General features: G+C 41.8%; 1 protein-coding gene and 1 long non-coding RNA gene across 11 annotated transcripts; one reads left to right on the top strand and one right to left on the bottom strand.

Moving 5' to 3' along the window:
* Positions 1-744: 744 nt before the first annotated feature.
* LOC311589072 lies at positions 745-5,715 on the bottom strand. The gene is made up of 2 exons (XR_014776400.1): positions 5,623-5,715; positions 745-865 (listed from the first exon to the last, which is right to left on the bottom strand). It is a non-coding gene; the product is annotated as an uncharacterized lncRNA (long non-coding RNA).
* HNRNPC (heterogeneous nuclear ribonucleoprotein C) lies at positions 757-25,119 on the top strand. Of its 10 annotated transcripts, none has more exons than XM_084767354.1 (9): positions 757-869; positions 6,131-6,156; positions 17,450-17,726; positions 19,616-19,730; positions 20,267-20,314; positions 23,115-23,275; positions 24,185-24,298; positions 24,479-24,660; positions 24,751-25,119. In XM_084767354.1, exons 3-9 carry the CDS (start codon positions 17,486-17,488, stop codon positions 24,832-24,834), a joined length of 945 nt encoding a protein of 314 aa, XP_084623480.1. In that variant the 5' UTR covers positions 757-869; positions 6,131-6,156; positions 17,450-17,485; the 3' UTR covers positions 24,835-25,119. The 10 variants fall into 10 exon arrangements, with proteins under 10 accessions (XP_084623480.1, XP_084623482.1, XP_084623477.1 ...); XM_084767356.1 differs by lacking the exon at positions 757-869 and adding an exon at positions 5,659-5,788; XM_084767351.1 differs by lacking the exon at positions 757-869 and having other exon boundaries at positions 6,019-6,156.
* Positions 25,120-26,177: the final 1,058 nt, after the last annotated feature.

Here is a 26,177-nt window from a genome sequence, read left to right on the forward strand (position 1 = left end):
CGGTTTGCAGACTGTGTGACGACTTGGGCCCAGGTAATTGCTGCCGTAGGAGAGGCCCTGGGAAAGCAGAGGGTTTGGAGGGAGTCCCCCAGCACGAGGGACTGCGAAGGCCACGTCCTGCCCGCAGCTTATAGAACCTGGCAAGGAGAAGGGATCTGAATTTGAGAAAAAAAACAAACAAGCCCTGCAGGACTGGCTAGTTAGTTACACTTAAGGCGGCCAGGGATTCGCTTCCTCCCTACTCTAAAGCTTCTTCCGTGCTTTCCTTTTTCCAGGCCCGGGGCGAGGGTAGGGCCTTTGCACCCGCTACCAGACTCCACCCAGACTTTCCCACCCCCGCGCCGCGGAAATGCGGTCATCTTGGCCGGACCCGAGATCTCTAGAATGTTCTGATAGGACGAGACGGCCGTCATTCAGATCCGCCGGATACCCGGATGAGAAGCCGTGCGCGATACAAAGGCGAAAACTCCACCCAGCTTTCCGTCGGGCACAGTGACCAATGACCGCCCGTCACACGCTAAATGACAGGAAGCCTAGCCAATTGCTAGCTAGCTCCTGCCACGCAGGTGGAAATTCTCTTAATCAGCCCAACCCTCTTCTCACTGTGATTGGGTGGGGTTGTGAAGAGCGGCCGCGTTGTCTAATTAGGAGCGGGAGCGAGAAAAGTCGCAGCCAATAGGAACGCTCCCGGGAGCGGGGCGGGGGCTGGACCTTCGCCTCGGCGGCCGAGGAGCTCGGGGGCCATTTTGTGAAGAGACGGCGAGCGGACGGTCGAGCGCTTCCTAGCTTGCTGTGGCTTCGGCGTCTCGGCGTGGGCCCGCGGTACGGGAGGCAGCCTCCTCTCTCTCTCCTTCTTCTCCTTCTTCTTGGTAAGCCGAGGGGCTGAGTGCAGGGGAGGCGCTGGGTCCCCGGGCCCCGCGAGGGGGTGTGGGGAGGGAACGGCCTCGCGGCGGGGACCGAGCCCGGCCCGGGTCTGCCCGGTGCGTTGGGCTCAGCCCACGGGGCCTCGGCGCTGGCGCAGGCTCAGCGTGGTGACCTCCAGGCCGCGGTCGGCCCGGGCGGCAGCCTTGTCTGCGCGCTCGCCTTTTAACGGCCACTTTGATTCCCTTCGCCCATTAGGATTCCGTGATGGGGGTTGGGGTGGGGGTGGGGGGAGCGCGAAAGCGAAGGAGGAAACGCTTGTTAATAGAATTGAAGCGAACGTCTTAACCGATTCCGTTATTGTCTCCTAAGTTAAACGTCGCGCGGGGGCGGGGGTTGGGGAGCGAAACCGTGGTGTGGTTGTACTCCTGGAAGCTTCTAAATTTCTCGGGCGGGCCACATGGCATCTGAACGGCGTTTTAACAATAGGTTGAGTAGCCATTACTTTCTTCCTCCAGGAGTAAACGGTAAAAGTCGAGTGTTTTGTGTTTGGAAAAGGAAATGCGGACGATTAATTGCAATAATTGCAGTTTACTTTTTATCTGCAGCTTACAAATCATTTGAAATATGTAAGTTAGTTGGAACTTTGCGTGAGGTAGGTACTGCTGTCTTAGAAGCGAGACGTAAAAGTGGTTGACATGGTAGTACTAAGTCAGAAGTCGAGCAACTAAGATATTTTTAGGCAGGTCAAGAATTTTCACTGAGTTACTGGAATAGAAAAATACAGTTAATCCCAGCAGAGGCAGGGGGATCTCAAGTTCAAGGACAGCCAAAGCTACACAGAGAAACCCTATCTCAAAAGCAAAAGAAAAGAAAAGCAGTTTATATTATAGCTAAGTGTGGTAGTACAGGCCTGTAGTCCTTGCACTATGCCCCCACCTTTTTAAAATTTATTTTTTATTTTTGGTTTTTCCAGTCAGGGTTTCTTTGTAGCCTCGGCTGTCCTGGACTCACTTTGTAGACCGTGTTGACCTCTCACATCTATCCACCTGCCTCTGGCTCCCAAGTGCTGGGATTAAAGGTGTGCGCCACCACAGTACACCCTGCTGCTATGCAGGGTCTTGAGACAGGATCAGTACCCATTGTAAGGCCGCCCAAGACTACATAATAAAATTGTGTTTAAAAACAGAACAGATAAGTTGAGGTCTTGTAGGTATTGAGTTTCTGTTGAAGTAGCCCAGTGAAAGCCGGGCGTGGTGGTGCACACCTTTAATCCCAGCACTCGAGGCCAGCCTGGTCTACAAAATGAGTCCAGGACAGCTAAGGCTACACAGAGAAACCCTGTCTCGGAAAAAACCAAACAAACAAACAAAAAAAAAGTAGCCCAGTGATTGTTAGTGCTTAGAATTCAAGATGCCCTGGAGTCAAAAGCCCAGCATTAATAGTGCAGGGTTTTGTGTGTGTGGGCGTGTGTGGCCTATAAACTTACCTGACACTTGATTTTAATGTTAGCACTAGTAGTGCACACCTTCAGTCCTGGCAAAGCAGGCTGACTGCTTGTAACTTTGAGGCCAGCGAGGCCTGTGAGACCATGTCTCCTCCCCCTTAGCCCCTTAAAAATGTAGATTCCTGAATATATCCTGGTTTAAATGTCCAAGTTAATGCCTGTTAGGTTTTCAGCTACAGACTATTTGAAAGGGTTGTAGATGACTTCTCAACTAGATGAGCAGTGACAGCACTCTGACTTGACTAGAGAGGAAGGGGCTGTAATTGACTCAAGTTGCAAGTTTTGGATGTTCTCATTTGTCAAAGTTAAGCCATTTTCAGAAAAGCGAGGTAGTGATTACCATTCCTTCTGTAGAGAAATATATCTTGTGCTTGCAATTTGATCTCTAGAGGAATTGGATTATGATCTTGTTATTGATGGGCGTGGCTGTTACAAGCAAGCAAGGTTTGTATTCCTAATTAGTTTGTTATGCTAAAGATGCTTTTTAATGGTGACTTTTTACCTAGGAGTATAACAGTTGAGAAATAATCTGGGCCTGAGTAAAAAAGTGTATTATCTTAATTGTAACCAGTATCCAGTAAATGACTTAAATGTCTGGATTCGATTTTGAGCTATTCAACAAGGGGACCTAGATTACCTACTTTTAATTTATGTAGCAAAACTTGAATTCTCATTTAACTCTAGTCATTGTTGAAAGAAGCTGACAAAATGCAAAAAGTTGTTCATTCTCTGGTTGCCTAAATTATCGCTGCCTGGCAGTGATGCTGTACAGCCCACCACTTGGGAGCAGAGGCAGGCAGATCTCTGAGTTGGAGGCCAGCTTGGACAGCCTCCAGGCCAGCCAGTGTTAGATGAGACCCCTTCTTTAAAAAAAGTCAGTGGTACTGACTCGCTTAAAAACATGACGACCAACAGGGGTCAAGTAAACTTACTGCTTTTTGTTCTTACCATTAATTACGGATATCTCACACACTCAATTTTCATTGGAGGGTTTATGTTTTTATTTTTCCGAGACAGGGTTTCTCTGTGTAGCCTTGGCTGTCCTAGACTACTTTGTAAACCAGGCTGGCCTCCGAAACTCACTGTGATCCACCTGCCTTGGCCTCCGAGAGTGCTGGGGTTAAAGATTTTGAAAAGGTACTGAGGAATTTATAGTTAAATTTCAGTTCTCAAAAGACTGATAGAATCAGTTAAAATAGACTGCTGGGCTCTTTACTACCAGTTTCTAATTTACTCCTGTGGTTTCCTAGACTTGAGTAAGTACCAGGTGATGATTCTTGCCTTGATTCATTTCCAGTAACCTTTTAGAAGAGCCCATCCAAATCTTAATGTGCTTTTTGACAGTATAGCCCAGAAATACTTTTTAAGGTTTTTATATTTACTTCTGTGTATGAATGTAGATAGAGTCCTTTGAAACTACTTAGGTTGTGAGCTACCATGGGGGTGCTGGGAATCAAAGCTAAAACCCCTAGAAGTTCTTAACTGCTGAACCATCTCTCCAGCTCATATACACATGCTCTTTATTGCTTTATTTTAGTTTTTAATCCTTCTGGGATTAAAGAGGTGTGTGCCACAAGCCTCATTCAACAGTTTTGTTTTTCTTTTTATTTTTTAAATTTAATTTAATTTATTTATTTATTTATTTTTTGAGACAGGGTTTCTCTGTATATAGCCTTGGCTGTCCTGGACTCCCTTTGTAGACCAAGCTAGCCTGGAACTCGCAGCAATCCTGATCCTCCTGCCTCTGCTTCCTGAGTCCTGGGATATAAAGGCCTGTGCCACCATGCCTGCCTGGCTTTTTTGGGGGTGGGTGGGGGTGGGTGGGGAACCCTCTTGAAGATTTTTGTTTTGTTTTGTTTTTTTGTTTTGTTTTTTTGAGACAGGGTCTCTGTGTAGCCCTGGCTGTCCTGGACTCACTTTGTAGACCAGGCTGGCCTCGAATTCACAGCGATCCGCCTGCCTCTGCCTCCCGAGTGCTGGGATTAAAGGCCTGCGCCACCACGTCTGGCTCCTCTTGAAGATTTTTGTGCTGGGTTCAGGGTTAGTAGTACCAAATAAGAACTTTTCCTGAAATTAGCTCCAAAATACAGATGACTTTAAACTTCTACTCATGAACTTATTCTGCAGTGTTTTTGTTTTGTTGTTTTTATTTATTTGTTTTGGTATTTTTCAGACAGCGTTTCTCTGTATCCTTGGCTGTACTGAAAACTCAAAGATCTATTGCTCCTGCCTCCTGAGGGCTGGGATTAAAGGCATCTGGCTATTCTGCAGTTTTTATATTTATATAAGCTTGTCTATTTGAAATTGACAATCTTAAGAGTTTACATTTACAGTGCTTGTTCTGTTGGTAGGCTTTGGTATTTTAAAATAAGGATTTGCTTGGTCAATACTTTTTAAATGTTTAAAATTTAACTTAGAATAAGGCTTCATGTCTTAATGAAGTTGGAATGCAACCAAGTCTTGCTTATTTGCACAATGAGTAGATACTAACTATATTTCTTTTTCTTAGCTGATGAAACAACCAGTTTGTGTCATGTACATTATTTCAGTTTTATATTATGTGTCAGATTCTTCATACCTTGGAATCAGTTAGGTACATTAGATAAGTGGGACACAAATCCATAAGGGCACAATTTTTATTACCTCTTTCATGATATAAACTGCTCATAGACCCTCCATCTGTATGGTTTTTCACTAGTGATGATGAATAAAAAGGGCTGGCTCCTTTTTAAGACCATCTTTCACTCTGTAGACCCTTATCAAACAGTCTTGTGTGGTCTTTTACTCTTTGGAATTGAGAATAGATGAATCACTTTAAGAGTATGTCTTTATGGTAAACATTCATTCACCTTCAGCCTGTGTTAGTCATAGGAGAAAACTACATGGCCTTAGATTTGAAACTCATGAATTTGTTTGACCTTAGTTCACTTCATCTCCATTTGTTGGCCTAGTTTTTCTTTATTTTTGTTGCCCAAACTGCTGATTACAAAGCAAACATTCAAATGTATACTCCTATCCGTCCCTTTAAAAGGGGACACAGACCCCTTTTAGTTAACTTCAGCCACATACTAATGTTGGTGAGTTGTGGAAAAACAGTCACTAATAGAAGTGATGATTCTCTAAAGGCTCTCTCCATCCCAGTGAAAATGTTAATGTTTTACCAAAATGTGTTAGATGCAAAAGACAGTTTTCTGTCTTGGGTTTAGGGCACATTTCTGAGGAACTATGACTCAATCTGTCCCTTCTCCTTTCACAGGGCAGCAAGGCGAACCCCATCCTTACTCACTGGAGCTCAGCTTTGATTTTTAACTTCCCTTCCCCACCCTTCCAGAACACACACATTCCCATTCCAAAATTGATTTTATAAAGACATTTTAAACATACTGATGCAACTTGGTGTGCACTACAGCAGATATACAGGTGTTTTTTTAAAATTATTTCCAAAAAACAAAACAAGCAAACAAACCGGGACCTGGATTTAAGATGTAATTTTTAAAATTTCTATTTCTATTTTTTCTGCAGCAGTTGGGTTAGAGGAGGAGCCTTTTAGCCTCATAAACTGACCTCTCTACTACCTCGTGTATTTTTAAGATTAACTGATGATGTGGAAAGGGCTTTGCTTGTCTGCTATTGAGAACATTACCCTTGCGGTTTTTGTGGAAACTGCTTTTGGAAAAGAAAAGGAATGAACTTTACTGACTTGACATTTTTAGACCTCCCGTTTTTCTAATCTGGGCTATTTTTATTTTTGTTTTTTTACAGTGAGATTTTTTTGATCTTCAGCTACAGTAAGTTATTACAATTTTTTTTTTACATTTTTCCTGACTTTCGCTGGTTTCCTTTTTATTGTTGTTACTTACTAGTTATTATTATTACTATACTTATAATGGTGATGATGATGATGATAATGATGATTTTTAACCGGATTAAAGTGGAGTTTTTCTGAATGTTAAGATTTCTTCAGCCTCCTGATTGACTTTGGAGTTTTCCATCTTGGGAGAGAAAGTGAAGGTGTTAGCATTTTTAAGTAGTTTGGTCACATAAACCTTTTCTCTCCCAACCCCACCCTTGCCCTCAACCCCTTCCCCACACTGGAAATAATTTTACTGGCTGTTAAGTCTTTGACCTTATTTTTCCTGATCTTTAACTTAACTGTTTTAGAGCATCTCTGGACGTCTGTATTTTTAATTTTTTTATTTTTATTTTTTTTTCTTTTTAATCTTTCATTTGTTAAATTTTTAAACTGTGCTGCAATAAAATGTGTGTGGTACTATTTAACACCTATAATGGTGATGGCATTTTCCCAAAAAGCCATCTTCCTACTGTTTCCCTTGAAATCCCATCCTGCTTTTCCTGTACACTACCCCTCACAAACCACAAGCCGCAGCAACATGGATGCCCAGCCTGGAGCAGCATCAGCCAGGATGACCTGAAGCCAGGGGGGCCTTCGGAACAGATGTACACCCTTCCTGGGTGATGGTAAGAGGTGTGAGGTCCACTTGGTTTCATTGCAGAGACTAGGAAATAGACATTTAAGTTTAGTTAGTGTATCTGTAGAGACCCTGTGAGTGCCTTGATCTAGACAGTTCTTTCTCAGGTTCTCTGAGCTGTTTAGAATAGTCTTTGGGATCTGAGCATATAATTAGTAGACAGAGTGCCTTGTGTACATTAGGCCCTGAGTTTTGATTCATGGCACTCCAAAACCTGGTCCTGGTGACAGCACATTTGTGATCCATGTAGGAGTATAAGCTCAAGGCCTTCCTTGGGTTACAGTTTGAGGCCAGCCTGGAATACATGACACGTTGCCTCAAAACAAAATGTAATTTCTGAGCCTGGCGTGGTTGGCACATGGTTTTAATCCTAGCACGAGGGAGGCAGAGGCAGGCGGGTCTCATGAGTTCAAGGACAGCCTGGTCTACAAGGGGTGGTTCACAGAGAAACCATGTCTGGGGGGGGGGATGTAATTTCTGTATAGCTTTAGATTATATTTATCTTAAAACTTCTGTTTTAAGATACTTACATGATGGCAAAAGCCTATAATAACAGTAGTTGAAACACTGAAAAAAAAAAGCACATGGAAGCAATCATAAGTATGTAATATCTATAGCATCAAAATGCTGTGTCTCAGAAGGATTTTTAAGAATTTAAGGAAAAGGTAGGCACTCAGGAGGCAGGGGCAGGTGGATTGCTGTGAGTTCGAGGCCAGCCTGGTCTACAAAGTGAGTACAGGACGGCCAAGGCTACACAGAGAAACCCTGTCTCAAAAAACAAAAAGCAACAACAACCAAAAAAATAGAGACAAAGCCTCTATAAGGCCCTCACTGTCCTAGAATTCACTGTAAATCATGCTAGCCTAAAACTCAGAGTTGCCTGCCTGGTTCCCATGTGCAAGGATTAAAGATAAGCACCATCACATCTGGCCATTGGTAACCATTTTAGAGTTAGTCTAGTAAGTTTCAACCTGGAAAGAGTGCTGTGACACTTGGGTATATCATATGTTCTCTCATACATAAAAAGCAAAATCTAGGATAAATGAACACCGTCGGCAGCATCAAAGAAAATCTGAGGTCTAAAAAAAATGAAATCTTTTATTCTGTATTGTTACAACTTCTCAGTATTAGAGTCCGGTTTGATTTCTTGTTCTACAAGCTCATTTTTTAGGGTTAGGCTTTTCTTGTTTTGGGGATCTAGTACCTCATGGGAGCCTCAACCTATTGGTGACAGATGGAGTGAGAAACGATGCCATATGATGAGATTTACGCACAGCTCTGTAGAAGAATGCGGTAGTGGAGGTACCAGGAGGCCAGTGACTTAAAAAGAAGTGAACTGAATCTTAGGATAAGGCCAGATAAAAATTTTGAGTACTACATTCAAGAGTACATTTAAAAATAGTCAGTGAAGGGAAAAGTAGGAAGTGGACGTGAAAGTTTCACTTTTAGAAATTACAAAGGCCGGGTGTGGTGGCGCACGCCTTTAATCCCAGCACTTGGGAGGCAGAGGCAGGCGGATCGCTGTGAGTTCGAGGCCAGCCTGGTCTACAAAGCGGGTCCAGGACAGCCAAGGCTACACAGAGAGACCCTGTCTCGAAAAACTAAAAAAAAAAGAAATTTAAAAAAAAATTGGGTTTTTTGCATGTGTGTGTATGCCTGTGACCTGGTGCTCTTGGGAACCAGAAGGCGGCATTAGGTCACCCTAGAACTGCAGTTATAGACAATTTGAAATTGGCATGTGGGTGCTGGTAATTGAACCTGGGTCCTCTGGAATGTTTGTGACTGCTGAGCCATCTATCCAGCCCCAGAAGCAAGCACTTTTAAAAATAAGTTTTGCAGCCAGGCATGGTGGCACACGCCTTTAATCCCAGTACTCGGGAGGCAGAGGCAGGCAGATCTTTGGGAGTTGAGGCCAGCCTGGTCTACAAAGTGAGCCCAGGACAGCCAAGGCTACACAGAGAAACCTTGTCTCAAAAAACAGACAAAAAAATAAAAAAAGAAAAATAATAGTTTTACTAAATACAATCTATTTTTCAGTCGTCACCTCGGCCTTTATCATTTAGCTACGTAAGGCACTGGTTCTCAACCTTCCTAATGCTGCAGTCCTTTAATACAGTTCCTTGTGTTGTGACCCACAACCATTAAATTATTTTTATTTTATTTTTTGGATTTTCGAGACAGTTTCTCTGTTTAGCCTTGGCTGTCCTGGACTCTTGTGTAGACCCGACTGGCCTTGAACTCACAGAGATCCACCTGCCTCTGCCTCCTGAGTGCTGAGATTACAGCCGTGCGCCACCATGCCTGCCCCCATTATTTTGTTGCTATTTCCTAACTATAATTTTGCTACTGGTTTAATGGAAAAAATTTAAACTAAGATTTATTTATACACATACAGTGTTCTGCCTGCCAGAAGAGGGAACCAGATCTCCTAGACCATTGTGAGCCACCATGTGGTTGCTGGGAATTGAACTCAGGACCTATGAGCCATCTTTCCAGCTTCCCATAATGGAAATTTCTGATGTGCAGGACATCTGCTGTGGGTCAGGATCCTCACAGGGATTACATAACCATTTTGGTTGAGAACCCTTGACCTAAACCATTGTGAAGTCCCACCGCCCCACCCCCCACCCCCACCTTTTTTCGGGACAGAGTTTCTCTGTGTAGCCCTGGCTGTCCTGGACTCACTTTGTAGACCAGGCTGGCCTTGAACTCACAGCGATCCGCCTGCCTCTGCCTCCGGAGTGCTGGGATTAAAGGCATATGCCATCATGCCCGGCCCATTGTGAAGTTTCTTTAACTGGAATTACCATGTCACTCTCAGTTTGGCCTTCCTTTTGTGCTCATTCCATAAGATGTTTTATTCCTATGGCTTTTATATATAATCTGAAGTGATTGCTGTCAAATTTAAGTTAACAGTATCGACTTTCCACTTGTAGATTTGTATCTCTTGAGTTACATAGCTGGTAGGTTCACTTGAATATCATCCATACCAACTTCAAGCAGGTGGTTATGTTGACTTACTTGCAATGCAGGACCAAAATTGTCACCTTGTTTTCAAGATCAGCCTGGTGGCCTATAGTGTGAGACTGTCTCAGAAAAGGAAAACAGTTACTTCAAAGACACTGTGTAGACTCTTTCTTCAAATTGGTTTGTTTTGATGTCCTCAGTTCATCGAAGTGCAGTTTTCTTGTCACTTAGGCCAAAGACTGGTTACTATCATGTCATCAGCTTTTCATTTAAAACCATTTACTGCCATCTGTATGTCAGTTCATCATTGTCTCTAGTGTATTGCAAAAGACTTTCATTTTTTTCTTTCTCCACACTAGTCTACTCTGAAGTGGCAGCTACACTGATTGAGCTAAAATGTAGTGGTTGAAAGCTGGCTTGGTTGTCCTATGCCTATAATTCAGCACTTGAGAGGGATGTGCAGCAGGATCACGAAAGAGTTTAAGGGTGTCTTAAGCTGTATATAGTTAAGTGATCCAGAAGACAGGCAGCAGCGGCGGTGGTGGCACACACTTTTAATCCCAGCAGTTGGGAGGCAGACGCAGGCAGATCTCCATGAGTTCAAGGCCAGCCTGGACTACAAAGGAGTTCCAGGACAGCTAGAGCTATTACACAGAGAAACCCTGTCTCTAAAAACTAAAAGAAATAAAAATCTAGAGTCTCAAAAAACGTTAGTTACAAGTTTTTGAGACTTAGGTTCTTGTTTTTGACACAGGGTTTCTATACTTCTCTGTAGCTCTGGCTGTTATGAACTAGCTCTATAGACCTCTGACTGAGATCTGCCTCTGCCTCCGTAGTGCTGGATTAAAGACATGCCACCACACCTGGCACTTTACCATTTCTTTAATGCCCCTAAACATAAAAACATTTCATAATTGTCTATTTTTTGTACACATGGCCTTCTGGTGTTACAGGTAGGGGTTTTGTTTTTTGTTCTCTTTGTGAAGCGCTGTCTAGAAGCTCTGTAGACCAGGCTGCTCTCAGGGTTGATCATCTTGCGCCGTGTCCTCCCCCCCCCACCCCCACCCCCAATTCTGAGGAAATCAGATCTTTGTATAACCACCCCTGTTTTTTTGAGTTTTAAAGACTATAGTCATTGGTTTGTGGTGTCAAATTGAGGGTCACAGTTCAGGATATCCTATTATGTGAGATGGCATTTTACTGTTAAATCTCAATTTTAGATAGACTATTTCCTTATTCAAGTGCTTAAGTATCAAGAATATGGCAAACTAGATGCCATATAAAAGTAACTTAGGTTTACGTGTATTAGTGTTTTGCTTGCCTGTGTGTTTTTGAACCATGTGTACCTGGTGGGTTTGTACCTGGAATCCAGCGTAGGATGTCATTTCTCAAGAGCTGTGTGCTTTGTAAAAATTAGATGTGTGTGCTCTTGTGCCATGCCATAGGACAATCTGTGAGTTGGTTTTCTGTTTACTTAATACATTTATTTAAGTATGCATACATGCTGCATGTGAGGGATATGATTAAAGGCATGTGTTAACCATGCCTACTTTTTTTCCCAGCTTTATTTTTGTTTCATGTATATGGGTGTTTTCTCTGCATGTGTGCCTTGGTGTGTGTGGAGGCCACAGGAGGGAGTTGGTTCATCCGGGGCTAAAATTGTAGAGTTGTGAACTACCAAATGGACGTAGGGAGTCAAACCCAGATCCTCTGGAAGATCATCCGGCAGTTTATAAATACATTAGTTAATGGTCAGCTTGGTGAGGTGTCGCATGCCATTAATCCCAACAGAGGCAGGTGGATTGGTGAGTCTAGGACAGACCAAGGCCACACAGAGAAACCCTGTCTCAAAAACAAAAATAAATAAACCATTTTCCTCTAAACTTTGTGTGTGTGTGTTCAGATAGAACCAAGAGTCTTATGCATGCTACACAAGTGTTCTGCTGAGATATAATTATAGTCCTTCAATGTTTTAATTTTTATTTACTAGCATGTTAATTATACATGATATATTCATCTCCCATCACTTATCTTCATTCTCTCCCACTTTCCTGCTTCCCTTCCTCTTAACTGTCTTGTATTTCTTTGTATGCGATCCGGTTATTCACAGTAATCGATGCATCTCTGAGGAAAGTTTCTTAACTTCTCCGAGCAGACATTGCTGTAGGTCCTCAGGAAAGGGTGGGGGCCCACTAGCTTCCCCTGAAGGTAATCAAAACTGCTTTGACTTAGGTCAAGACAGTGTAATGTCTGGAAAGACCAGTTCTTCAAAACTCAAATCTCATTTTCTGATACTTCTTGAGCATTCATGAGTTTTATTCTTGTGTTGACCAGAGTGCATTTATAAATATTTGACAGGTGCATCAGTAGCGTTTACCACTTGTCTATAGTTTGCCTAGTCTGCTCTTTTGGGCAGGTTGACAGCACAAGGCTAGGAATGACCTCAACCCAATGAGAGTGTGTTTAGTTATCCCCACGACAGTCATGCCGTCATTGCAGCAGTAGACACATTGCCACTGCCAGTCAGTAGGCTAGAATAGCGCTGTAGGCAGATTCATAGCCGGGAGGGCAACTCTCCCACGGCAGTGTGCCCAACATCTTATGTTACTGTAGAACCGTTTCAGTATGATAGTAGAACCTTCAAGCCTGATTTTTGTCTGGTACAACCAAAATATAGTAATTTTCAAAGAGATGAAGAAAAGTATCTATACTGTTCTTCTAGAAGACCCAGGTTTAGCTCTCAGCACTCACACGGTGGCTTACTGGTGTCCTAGAGGATACAAAGCCCCTAGGTGGTGGGACTAGACATAGAAGTGGTGCAGTCGAAATATCCACATACGCACTTTGGTTTTGTTTTTAAAGATGATTACTTTGAAGGTCCCTGGCTGTTCTGGAATTGGCTCTGTAGACCAGGCTGGCCTCAAACTCAAGAGATCCTCTTGGGTCTGTCAAGTGCACTGGGATTAGGGGGGGTGCCACCCCACCTGACCTAAAAAGTATTTTTTATGGATCTGGAACATTCTGTCACAGGGATTTAAGCAATTTATTGTTTCAAACAAAACATAGTATAACTTTAATTAAGCTGTTTAATTAACATGTTGAAGTACTTTTCCATTACTTTAGCTCAAGGTTCGAACAGGTTCTAGCGCCAAGGCACAACTTCTTTTTCAAGTGACATAGAAGTGGAAGTCTTATATTGTTTACCTAGTAGTGGACATACCATTTTTCTCTTGCTTTTTTTCAGTTATTCATTCTGGTAGCCCAGGCCAGCCTCATTTCATCTTCCTGCTTCAGCTACCCCAGCATAAGTTATAGGTGTGAGACACTGAAATTGATTTTTTTTTTTTGGTTTTTTGGGGTTTTTTGTTTTTTTGTTTTTTTAAACTTACTTAGAACTGGGTCTCTTTTTTGTTTCCCTGTGTAGTCCTGCTGTCCTGCATTCCCTTTGGACCATGCTGGCTTCAGATTCAGAGGAATGCCCCTGCCTCTGATTAAAGGCTTGTACCACCATATTCTGTTTAGAACAGGGTCTCTTAATATATAACCCTGCCTGTCCTGGAACATACTGTGTAGACCAGGCGGCCTCAGACTCCCAGAGATTTTGCCTACCAGTGCTCTATTAAAGCCTTTTGTCATCATATCCAGCCCAGGTTTGTGTTTTAAAGCTAATTTGAAGGTATTAAATCTACATAGCACTTTCCCTGTTAAAGCTTTTCTTTCTGTTAGGTAGGAATGCTAGGTTGCACTTGCTCACTATCTTTTCTGCTGCTTCTAGAAGACCTTACTTTTTGGGATAGGTTACTGTCTACTGAGAATAAATGTAACATTACTACTAAAATACTGCCCAATTCCATAATATTATAGCTCGCCTAACATTCTAAAGTTCTGTAGTAGTCACAGAAATGCTATAGTATATTTTAGTAACCAGTCAAAAGTTCATACTTAGTTTTCCTGGGTGTTGGCCCAAACCTATAGTCCCAGGACTTCGGAAGGTAGAGGCAAGGTAGGTCTCTGCTCCCAGCTATGGTGGATGGATGAGGTTTATTTTAGGTAAGGGAGACTATAGCCAAAGGGCAGGGTCATCTGAGAAAGTCCAGAGTGAGTATGACTCAGCTGGGCCATGTGAGAAGAAAAGAGGAGGGAACAGAGAGTGAAAAGTAGAAAAATCCCAGGAAACAAAGTGCCTGAAGTATATAGAGAAGGGCAACTGGGGGACAGCATCCCAAATTCTGGACTGGATATGCCAGCAATAATCTGTACCAAGTGGAGACTGAGGGGATTCTGGGAGAACCTATTGGCATGTCTGCTTTGATATGTTAGGTAGGCACCTGAGGTTGAGACCTAACATTGGAGAGAGTTAAAAAAAAATGGGGTCACCAGGTAGGGTAGCACATGCCTTTAATCTCAGCACTCTCCTAAAAGAGACAGTGGCTCATGGAATTAGAAGCCAGCCTTGTCTACAAAGTGAGTTCCAGGACAGCAAGGGCTATTAGGCAGAAATACTGTCTCCAAAAAGACCAAAAAAAAAAGTTACCTTGTGTAATGATAGTGATGGGTTTTGTCAAGTCAGTTCAGGGTTAGGCTTTGTTTTTAAACTAAATGGTTTAGTTGGTAACCTTTAGATCTGTACTCTTTTTCATGCCTGCCTAATTTTGAAACCTTAACCTCATATTTACAATGTATGCTTTGTGTCATTTAAAAATTTTGATTATGTGATATATGTTTATGTGAGTGCAGCCTCCTGATGTTGGCTCCTTAAATGAAAACTGAACTTTGGTTTTGGAAAAGCAGTACCCACTTGTTTTTTTATTTTTCCCAACAGGGTTTCTCTATAGACCAGGCTGGCCTCAAATTCTGAGACCCAGCTGCCTATGCCTCCTGAGTGCTGGGATTAAAGGTGTGCACCACCACTTCCTGTCAGTTCCAACTTCTGTTATCCTCTCCTTACTCCTTCTCTATTCCTCCCTTGGTAGGTTGAGTATCCATTACCTGTGGGAATAAAAGTGAACATTAACACATAGGCCAGGAACTGAGGCTCATATTAACAAAATTAAACTAACTGGCTTTTGGTCATCATATAGGCAGTTCACTGTTAGCCTGTAATGATAGAAAAAAGAGGGGCTGGAGAGACCGCTCAGGTTAAGAGCCCTGACTATTGTTCCACAGGTCCTGAGTTCAGTGGACCTGGAACTCTTACTAGATTCTAGTAATCAGAATTTCCCCCCTTTTAATGTGAGTATTGGGCATGGAATTCTGGTCCTTATAGGTCTTGGTTTTTCCGTGGCATATATACATTTTACTGAACCCCACTGTCCCCGAGTGCATAAACACTTGAACCTCATTTATACTTTAACTTTTTTGTATACTGGTGGTGGCTTCTGCTACTGAATAATCGTAAACCAAAGGGCCTTGCTTTTGCTGGGGAAGTTATATATTGCTTAAGAAACTTTTCACATACTTGTTTTATTATTACCAGCAGGGTCTAACTACATAGTCCCGGCTGTCCTGGAATGCACTGTGTAGACCAGGCTGGTTTTGAACTAACAGTGGTCTAATTTTTGTAAAGGCTGCCAAGGCTTGAGTTATACTAAAAGATCACAGACTAGATCTAAATGCTGAGGGACCACTGACTTGAGCATGCCCCTACCACTGAGCCCTTTACGTTTTCATTTGTGAGATGCCTTGGTAAAGGGGCATCGGTTCTTTAACTGGTAAGTAGAAGATTTATCTAGGCCAAAGTGGCACACCCATAATCTTCAGTATTCGGAGAAAGGGGATTATGAATTTGATGCCAGCCTTATCTCTAACCCTTGTCAGACAGAGAAGGGGTGGAGAGTGCATAGCAAGAACTAAAAAGGAAACAACAACAAAAAAGAACTAGAACTAAAAAGGACATATCAAGCATTTTATTAGACATATTTCCTAGGGAGAATGTATTGAAATGACAGCTCATGTTTTGTTTTTTCTGAGGCGGGGTTTCTCTGTGTGGCCTTGGCTGTCCTGGACTCTCGTTGTAGAGCAGGCTGACCTCGAACTCACAGCAATCCACCTGCCTCTGCCTCCGGAGTGCTGGGATTAAAGGCATAAGTCACCACTTACCCTGTGACAGTTAGTTTTGTGCTTGTGTGCGCCTTTTTTTTCCTTCTTGTTGTTGTTTTGTTTTTTAAATTGTTTTGGTTTTTGGAGAAAAGATTTCTCTGAAGCACCCAGGTCATCCTGAAACTTGCTCTGTAGACCAGGCTGGCCTCAGTCAGATTTGCCTGCCTTTTCTAAGATTTATTTATTTATGACACAGTGCTCTGCCTGCTTGTACCCCTGCAGGCCAGAAGAGGGCATCAGATCACATTATAGATGGTTGTGAGCCACCATGTGGTTGCTGGGAATTGAACTCAGGACCTCTGGAAGAACAGACAGTGTTCTTAACCTCTGAGCCATCTCTCCAGCCCTTGCCTGCCTTTTCTATGTTTAGGGTTAAGAGCCCCATGCCACCACCAGTGATTAGTTATTTTAAAGGATGTTTAGTGTTTCCTTTAACTTCTCTTCAAGTCTGTAAGTAATGCTAGATAGTTGACTCCAGTTGACCATTTTGGAGTTCTGGTGGTAACTGCCTAAAATTTTGACATTTTATTTTGTATTCATCATAGGGTATTGATTATATTTCTTCACATTTTACCTGTCACTTACTTTACTCAAGAAGTAAGGTATAGGGTCAAGCAAGAAGATTTAGTGGGTAAGGTTGCTTACTTTCAACCCTGACTACTTTAGTTTGATTCCCTAGAACCCATATGGTGGAAAGAAAACTTTGTTTTGTTCTGTTTTTTGGCAGTGGGGCGTGGGGGGCTGTGTTGACATCAGTAAAACATTTAATGACAGCAGACTATATCTGTTGTTCTCTGAGTTATTTGATGAAACATACAGAAAACTGAGAATTAGTTTGTCATGGTTGACATCAGGATAAGAAAGACGAAAAATACTAGACTCATTAAAGACTTCTGTTCTTTTCAAGAGGAATAGGGGTCTATAAGTTACTACCATGATTTAAACTGTTGGATAGGATTTATATTGAGTGGAACTATCTGAAAAAACCCGAAACTTAAGAAAGTTGTGTTTATTTATCTGTTCTGTTGTACTGGCTAGTTTATCATCATCACCATCCAATATTAATATTCCAGTTGTAAAAAGTGGTTTTAGAATAACTGTACCCTATGGAAAGACGGCATATGCTCAATCCAAGTGAATATCTTAACTTAGTTGGAAGTATTTGCCTTTGTGTAATTATACTTGAAAGATAAAGTTTTTTTCAGGGTAGAATTTGGAGTTGGTCTGTTTAGAGAAAACTGAAGCTTAGTATGTTAGAACAAATTTATAGAACTCTTATAATCATGAAGGCAAAAAAGGCTGAAAACTTTGGTAGTAAAGGTTTTAGGGAAAAAGAATTTGTTCAACTTTAAGAAGATCACTTGGAATTAATATGAGAGTTGTGCTGCTAGGATGTGAGAGGGATAAAAGGAGTATTAATATACTTTGAGATCCATTTAAGTTGAACGAAACTCTAGGTAGCCACAGTGGTTCAAATGAAACATCATTAACATCTGTTAACCTGAATGCTTCTTTTTCATTCCAGTTCTCAGCTTTGTGAGATACCTTATCATCAAAGGAGATGGCTAGCAATGTTACCAACAAGACAGACCCTCGATCCATGAATTCCCGTGTATTCATTGGGAATCTCAACACTCTTGTGGTCAAGAAGTCTGATGTGGAGGCCATCTTTTCAAAGTATGGCAAAATTGTGGGTTGCTCAGTGCATAAGGGCTTTGCCTTCGTCCAGTATGTTAATGAAAGAAATGCCCGGGCTGCTGTAGCTGGAGAGGATGGCAGAATGATTGCTGGCCAGGTTTTAGGTGAGTTTATAGTTGATAAAATTCAATTCTGAGTTACTTCCTTTTTTTTTTTTTTAAGGTAAACATACTATACTTGGCTTTTCTTTTACATAGCAATATTCTTGTTTTGGAGGCAGGGTTTTTCTGTAGCCCTGTCCGCCTCCTAAATGCTGGATTAAAGGTGTCTAGCAATATCCCTGGCTCTTTGTGTGTGTGAAGATTTCATTTTCGCATAGACTATGTTGACCATGCCAGCCTCAAGCTTCCATTGTATTGGGATTAAAGCTGTATGCCATCATTTGTGGCCCAAACAAACAAGTTTGAATGTACTGAACCTGTATAATAGCTTCCTTGTTGCAGCCTTTCTGGTTGGAACAGTGCTAGGTTTCTGGTCTTACGTTAAGGTCTTCCTCTCCTTGAACTCAAAATCCCTTTGGGATTAAATGTAAGCTCCACCACAGCTAGCCTCTGGAATTTGAATTTTTTTAGTGAATCTCTTGAGTTATTTTCATGAGACGTGTTTAAAGAGTAGTCTTCCTTTGGCTTTGCTGCTGTTTAGTTGGCTTTAGGTCATGCTAATTGGCCTTGATCTCAACACTTTAGGGAAAAATAATGAATAATGAAAATTTATGTATTTGATATGTACATACGCAGTGAGCATTTTTATTCAGCTGTAGAGAAAAACACGTGGGCTCAATAGTTAAAAGCACTTTCTGCTCTTCCACAGGACCCAGGTTTAATTACCAGCACCCACATGGTGGCTCACAACTGTCTTTAACTCTTAATTCCAGGACACTCACACAGACAAAAATTAATAATCTTAAAAATTCTTAAAAGAAAAACTTTGTAGGTCAGGAAAGTCCTGAGGTAAAAAGACAGCGAAATGTACATATCTTTGCATATAAATAGATGTATTGAGGATCAAGACTCAAAAAGCTGGAAAGGAAGTCAGGCAGTGGTGGCACACACCTTTAATTGCAGCACTGGGGAGGCAGGGACAGGAGAATCTCTTGAGGCCAACCTGGTTTACAAAGTGAGTCCAGTACAGCCAGGGCCACACAGAGAAACCCTGGAAAAACAACAACAACAAAAAAAAAAAAACCAAAAAGCAAAAAAGGAGACCAAGAGGTAAAAAAAGGTTCTGGTAAGATCATGGAGATCAATTTTACTTGGCCACTTATACCCCTTGATAAATCTTGCTGGCCACTAATGCTGTGTCCTTCACTTAGAGAAAACTTTCTTTTGTTCTTTTGGATGTATAGGTATAGAGGTTGCTAATTCATTGTCTGAATAATGCTTTCTTAATTGGTTATTTTGTGTGTGTGGCTTAGCTTATTTTAATAGCTATAAGAATTATTCATTGGGCCCAGTGGTGGCGGCACACATCTTTAATCCTAGCAGATTAAAGGAGGCAGAGGCAGAAGGATCCTTGTGAGTTCAAGGCTAGCCTGGTCTACAAAGCGAGTCCAAGCCAGCCAAGGCCAACCAGAGAGACCCTGTTTTGAAACCTTCCTTCAAAAAAAAAAAAAAAAATAACACTAAAAGCAAATTAATTTAAATTGGCATGCTTACCATTGCATTTATGAATATGATTTCTTTTGCAAATTTTAAATAGAGAAAACAAGCTGTTGATGTTGGGAGTGGGCAGAGCAAGTGGATCTCTTTTAAGTTCGAGGCCAGCCTGGTCTACAAAGTGAGTGCTACACAGAGAAACTGCTGTCTGGAAAAACAAAAACAGAAATTTAAAAAGAATTTAAAAACACAAAAATAAAAAGAGCGTTTCTAAGTGAGAAGGAAAGTTAATAGTGTTTAGATTTTTTACTAGATAATAGCAGTCTCAAGTAACCCAGTCTATTTGGTAAGAGCTTTTTTGTTAACTCCCTCTTTGGCTTTGTTTTCTTTTTCTCCAGATATTAACCTGGCTGCAGAGCCAAAAGTGAACCGAGGAAAAGCAGGTGTGAAACGATCTGCAGCGGAGATGTACGGGTCAGTACCAGAACACCCTTCTCCGTCCCCTCTACTCAGGTCCGGAACTTTATTATTTATAACTGCATTGTGTCCATCAGTGGGCATCTTCTCTGTGTTTTCTGGATGGGGAGGGGGGTTAGTGCAATGTGTTTGTATGTGCAAAAGTGTAATTCTTAGTAACTTGCTCTAGCATAATTCCCTTTTACCTCTGTTTCATAGCTCTGAGACTTTTGCTGTTTGAGAATAATTTTATGGGTGTATAGCATAAAATGAGTAATTTGTTAGTTTCTAGGAAGCTGGAAAATAAGAGAAGATTGTTTTGTAACAATTATTGTATTGTTTCTCTGTGTTGTTGGTTTGGCTCATGAGTTATTTTGTTGAAACTTTCACCTGAATTACTAATTTAATCACTGCATGTCCAGTGGTCTGAGATAGCATGGAAGGCAAATGATTTGTTTGTATGAATGGGAATTGTTCCGTTGCTAATCTTACTGATCTGTTTGTTGTGGTTTGTTTGGCCTGTTTTCACCCCGCCTGCTGTTTGAATTAACAACAGCAGCTCCAAAATAATCCTTTTGGTATTTATTTTTCAGTTCTTCATTTGACTTGGACTATGACTTTCAACGGGATTATTATGACAGGTATGTGTAAGGTTTTCACTTCTGTGGATGTTAGTTGAACGCATTATCCTTTGCAAGTAATGAGCGACATGTTTCATAATGCTGCATTCCACCCAAATAAAATTAACTAGTAGGGTGTTTTGGAATCCAGATAGGGGAGCCAGGATGGTGGCACACGCCTTTTATCCCAGCACTTGGGGAACAGAGGCAGGTGGATTGCTGTGAGTTCGAGGCCAGCCTGGTTGGTCTACACGGAGAGTCTAGGACAGTCAAGGCTGCACAGAGAATCCCTGTCTAGAAAAACCAGCCAACCATACCAGGCTGGAAAGATGGCTCAGCGGTTTAAGAGCACTGGCTACTTTTCCAGAGGTCCTGAGTTTGATTCCTAGAAACCACAAGGTGGCTCATGACCATCTATACACTCTAATGCCCTCTTCTGTTGTGAGGTGTTCATGTAGACAGAGCTCTCATATAGTCATTTAAAAAACCCATATACGCCGGGCGGTGGTGGCGCATTCCTTTAATCCCAGTCCTCTGGAGGCCGAGGCAGGGGGATTCCTGTGAGTTCAAGGCCAGCCTGGTCTACAGTGAGTCCAGGACAGCCAAAGCTACACAGAGAAACCCTGTCTTGAAAAACAAAACAAAAAAATCCATATACGCCTTACATATGAGTAGTTTATATGACTATCTCCTTTATGTGTCAAGATAATCTACAGTGCCTGGAAGAGGGTTTATCAGATTAGCTATTCCAGGCAGGTGTGAGTTGCCAAATATTGGTTCTAAGATACTGAATATTCCCTGTGCCATCTTCAACTCCATAATAAAGCATTTTGTTGATTTATAAGAATATAATAGGAACTATCCTAACATTAAAAATTCTAGTCTCAGCTGGGTAGTGGTGTGCACGCCTTTAATCCCAGCACTTGGGAGGCCGAGGCAGGTGGATTGCTGTGAGTTCAAGGCCAGCCTGGTCTACAAAGTGAGTCCAGGACAGCCAAGGCTACACAGAGAAACCCTGTCTCGAAAAACAAGAAACAAATACATAGGATTCTAGTCTCATTTCAACATGTCTTAATAAAATAGGACACAGGAAGTCAGAGTATAATTAAGATTTTAAAAAGTGTGTGAGGAGGTGTTCTGGCGTTCTAAAAAACAGGGAGATGGTGATTTTTTTTTAAAAGATTTACTTATGTATATAGTGTTTTGCCTGCATGTACAACTGTGGGCCAGAAGAGGGCACCAGATCTCATTAAAGATGCTTATGAGACAATATGTGGTTGCTGGGAATTGAACTCAGGACCTTTGGAAAAGGAGGTAGTGCTCTCAACCACTGAGCCGTCTCTCCAGCCCGATGGTGATTTCTTTCACCTTTCAAATAGCATGAGTGTTTACAGGACAGCAATGAGAAATGACTGCCTAGAGTTAGGTCATTTATGGCTTTGAATGATGTGTTCAAATAAACACTACATTAAGATAAACATTTAGGGGCTGGAGAGATGGCTCAGAGGTTAAGCTCACTTGTTGCTCTTCCTGAGGTCCTGAGTTCAGTTCCCAGCAACTACAGGGTGAGCCATCTAGTGAGATCTGGTACCCTTTTCTGGTGTGCAGGTGTACATGCAGGCAGAACACTATGTACATAATAAGCCTTAAAAAGGTTTTAGGGAGTAAATTCTGGAAACATTCTGGTATATTCTTTTAAAGCCTTTTTCTGTTTGCATGTAGAGACCAAGGATCTCAAGGATTGTAGCTCTAAAGATCACACATAGATTGTCACACATCTCTTTCTGCCCATCTCTGACTCCAATATAAATTCTTACTAAATCTCTGGGCCAGGGATTAGACAGAGGCAAGCTAAGTACCTTGAGTTTGAGGCCATCAGTTTCAGGCAGTGCTGGGATTACAGGCGTGTACTACGTGCTGTGGTTTCTGCTTTTAAAGAGCCACTAATAAGGAATTTTGGACAAAAGACAAATATTTGGAATCAGTTAATGTAAGGGATCTGAATAAAGGAATCAGATACTTGAAAGCAAACACTTATTTATGAATACCATAATGGTTATTGTAAGAAGCCAGGAGCCAGCTGAGCGTGGTTGCACATGCCTTTAATCCTAGCACGTAGGCACAGGCAGGTTGTGAGTTCAAGGCCAGCCAGGGCTACACAGATAAACTCTTCTGGTATGCAGGCAGAATATTGTATACTAAATAAATTTTTTAAAAAAGAAAGAAAGATGAAAAGCAATTCATAGCCAGGTGGCGCGCGCCTTTAATCCCAGCACTCAGGAGGCAAGACAGGCAGACTGCTGCAAATTTGAGGCCAGCCTGGTCTACAAAGCAAGTCCAGAACAGCCAAGGCTACACAGAGATCCTATAAAAAGCCAAAAGCAAGCAAACAAAAAGTAATTCAGCATATGTAACACTGTTGAATATTCTGTAAACTTGGAAACAGTTTATTTTTCCAAATCTAGTCAAAACTATCATTTAGTTTGTGGAGATGGCTTTCCCCTTGGAGTTTCTACAGTGTTTTTCACCAGGATCAAATTATGGAATTTGGAAAATCTCCCCCACCCCCACCCCCCAGGGTTGGTTTATTACCTATACATTGCTCTCCCTGCATATACACCTGCAGGCCAGAAGAGGGCATCATATCACACTATGGATGGCTGAGCCACCATGTGGTTGCTGGGGATTGAACTCAGGGCCTTTGGAAGATCTTAACCTCTGAGCCATCTTTCCACCTCCTGAATGACATTTCTTAGTAAAAAGAAAAGACAGGTGATTCTGGTTTGTATTTTTCATCTTGAATTATTATTTTATCCAATAGGATGTACAGTTACCCAGCACGTGTTCCTCCTCCTCCTCCTATTGCTCGAGCTGTGGTGCCTTCTAAACGCCAGCGTGTGTCAGGAAACACCTCACGGAGGGGCAAAAGTGGATTCAATTCAAAGAGTGGGCAACGAGGATCTTCTTCCAAGTCTGGAAAGTGTAAGTGGGTTTTGTTTTTATTTTGTCTTTGATTCTGGTTTCTTTTGTTGGTTGGTTTTTATGCAGTGCACCCCACCTCCAACTTCTGTTTTTATTTATATACATATATGAGTGGTAGAGGCAGGTAGACATCTTTATTTCTGTCCCTGGGGAGCCTGAGAGGGGAGGGTCCTGTCCCTAAGCTTGTGAACTTAGTGAGCTCCCACTTTATTAAGAGATCCTAATCTCTGCATTGGGGAGGCACGGACAGAGATCATGAGAACCTCTTGTTCCCTTTTAAAAACAAAAACACACATCCCCTATAATAGAGAGCAATAACAGGTGACACTTGATATTATCAGTGGCCTGGCTTACCCATGAACACAAACCAGGGAGGAGAGAGTAGTGTTGAAGGATTGCAGTGTGGACTCCTCCGGCCTGCCTTCTCATTCAACAGCTTCGTTAATTTATAAAATGTTTAGTTGGTACTTTAAATGTAGCTAGCATATGCTCTTCTCAGTTTTCTCTATTGAAGTATGTTGATAAACTATTGAAAGCTGAGGAGCAGAGTGGAAGTATGTTAATTCAAATTCCCAGAGCTTAAGTAAAGCTGAGCTAATGTCAGTGCCCCTCAGGGAAATGGCAGGTGCTTGTCCTCTCTCTCTTGTGTCTGCACCTTGCGTGAGCATAGGAACACAATATGGTACTGTAAGGCATACAGTTTGTAGAGTCATTTACTGACTAAAGATAGAGGTTCCCATTAACATTGTTGGTTGGTACGTCTTCCATCCTTTTAGCTTTTTGTGGTAGTAGAAAGTTTTCTCCTGTGGTTCTGAGAATCAACTCAAAGGCCCAACTCCTAGAAAGAGAACATTTTCAGTAAGTGGTAAATTATAGTACATTGTATTTTAATGTTGTGTTGTGTTACAGTGAAAGGTGATGACCTTCAGGCTATTAAGAAGGAGCTGACTCAGATAAAACAAAAAGTGGATTCTCTCCTGGAAAGCCTGGAAAAAATAGAAAAAGAACAAAGTAAACAAGCAGGTAATGGTTTTTTTGCTTGTTTCAAGTAAAATTATGTTATCTTCCTAAGGTAGTTGTTAATATATATGCAAATTGGGGCATTTGGGAGGGGTATTAATTTGTTTGGAGAACTTTGCTTTTGCTCTTTGATGATTAATGGGAATTGTCTATATCCTGTGGGCAACACCTGCCCCTGGACAGACTTGTCCTTCTCATCCCCAGTAGAGATGAAGAACGAAAAGTCTGAAGAAGAGCAGAGCAGCGCCTCTGTGAAGAAGGATGAGACTAATGTGAAGATGGAGTCTGAGGCAGGGGCAGATGACTCTGCTGAGGAGGGCGACCTGCTGGATGATGACGATAATGAGGATCGGGGGGATGACCAGGTGATTACCTTGGGAAAGGAAGGAAATTTGGGGAGCTGGGGTTGATATAAGAGGAGTACTTCTAACTCCTCATTTGTGTTTTTCTCACAGCTGGAGTTGATCAAGGATGATGAGAAAGAGGCTGAGGAAGGAGAGGATGACAGAGACAGCGCCAATGGGGAGGATGACTCTTAAGCGCGTAGTGGAGTTTAGACATTTTACTCCATTCTTCATTTACCTGGGCGCGTGTGAGAGATCAAAGTAACACCAGATCCTCCCCTAGTGTCGTCAGCGCATTCTCACCGCTGTCCCCCTCCTAGTCCTTCCCCTGCCCATTAATTCATAACCGCCCTGCGCCTAGCTCCATTTTCACTTCCTTTGATGCTCCTTAGTAGCTTTGTTAAGTCTTACCCTGTAAGTTTTGCTTTAATTTTGATACCTCTTTGACTTAACAATAAAAAGATGTATGGTTTTTATCAACTGTCTCCACAATAATCTCTTGTTATGCAGGGAGTACAGTTCTTCCCACCCATATGATTTAGTAGTTGCTTCCCTAACTGCAGAGGCATCTCATTACTTGTAACCCTGAGAGCAGCTTTGCATTAGAGGTGTGTGTTTCCCTCACATAAGCGGGGCTGTTCAACACGAATGTAACCATGTATTTTTGTGTCTGGGAGTTGGCATGTCAAATGCATCTTACAGGAAAATAGTGTAATAGTCTTAATATTTGTTTTCTAAAGTTAATACCATGGGTTATTTTTGTGAACAGCCTGTTTGGGATCTTTTTCTCAAAATAAACAATTCCTTATTAAACCAGGAATTTGACGGAAAGAAAATCTGATTTTTTTTTATTACAGTTATTTGCTTAATAGCAACATCCACAAATACTCTTAAATTGTATTAAAATACAATTTTCTTGAGCCATGGTCATCATGTGTACCAATATATATGAATAAAAATCATTTAGAGATAAATGTTAACTTTAAATTTTGACATGGAACGACTGATTATATCAGTTTCTGTTTAGAGCCCAGGCTGTTTTTCGTTGGATTCATAACCTGTGCCTCAGAATTACTAAAAACAGGAAAGCATTTATCTTGACTCTTTTATGTAGTGTTTGCCTTCCTACGAGCTGAGGATATAATGAAGGGTTGTAACTATCCATGTGAAGTGCTCCAGTCATTTGGGACATAGTACCACATTAAGACCCAACAGTCTAAGGCTATAGGTACGAACAGGCTTTGAGGCTTGTGTTAGTTACTTGCTTACCCTTACATTTTTCTGCCTAGTAGGCTATAAAAAATGTGGTTCTTTTATGCACACACAGACATTCTATTTCTTAAAAAAGATGATATTCTATGTATATGTAGCATACAAGCTTTTTGCATCTTATTCACTGTAAACATTTTCTTTTATAACATAAAGCTGAGCGGTGCTGGGCACAGTGGGACACGACTAATACCAGCACGCTGGGAGGCAGAGACAGGTTGATCTCTGAATTTGAGGCCATCCTGGTCTACAAGAGTCCAGGACAGCCA

The sequence above is a fragment of the Acomys minous genome (assembly GCF_964271855.1).
Source record: "Acomys minous genome assembly, chromosome: 18".
Taxonomy (NCBI): domain Eukaryota; kingdom Metazoa; phylum Chordata; class Mammalia; order Rodentia; family Muridae; genus Acomys; species Acomys minous.

Coding starts and splice junctions, on each gene's coding strand:
- HNRNPC (XM_084767354.1), top strand. CDS start 17,486: ATGGCTAGCAATGTTACCAACAAGACAGACCCTCGATCCATGAATTCC. Junction 20,315..23,114: donor CAACGGGATTATTATGACAG/GTATGTGTAAGG, acceptor TTTATCCAATAG/GATGTACAGTTACCCAGCAC. Junction 24,299..24,478: donor AGAACAAAGTAAACAAGCAG/GTAATGGTTTTT, acceptor GCCCCTGGACAG/ACTTGTCCTTCTCATCCCCA.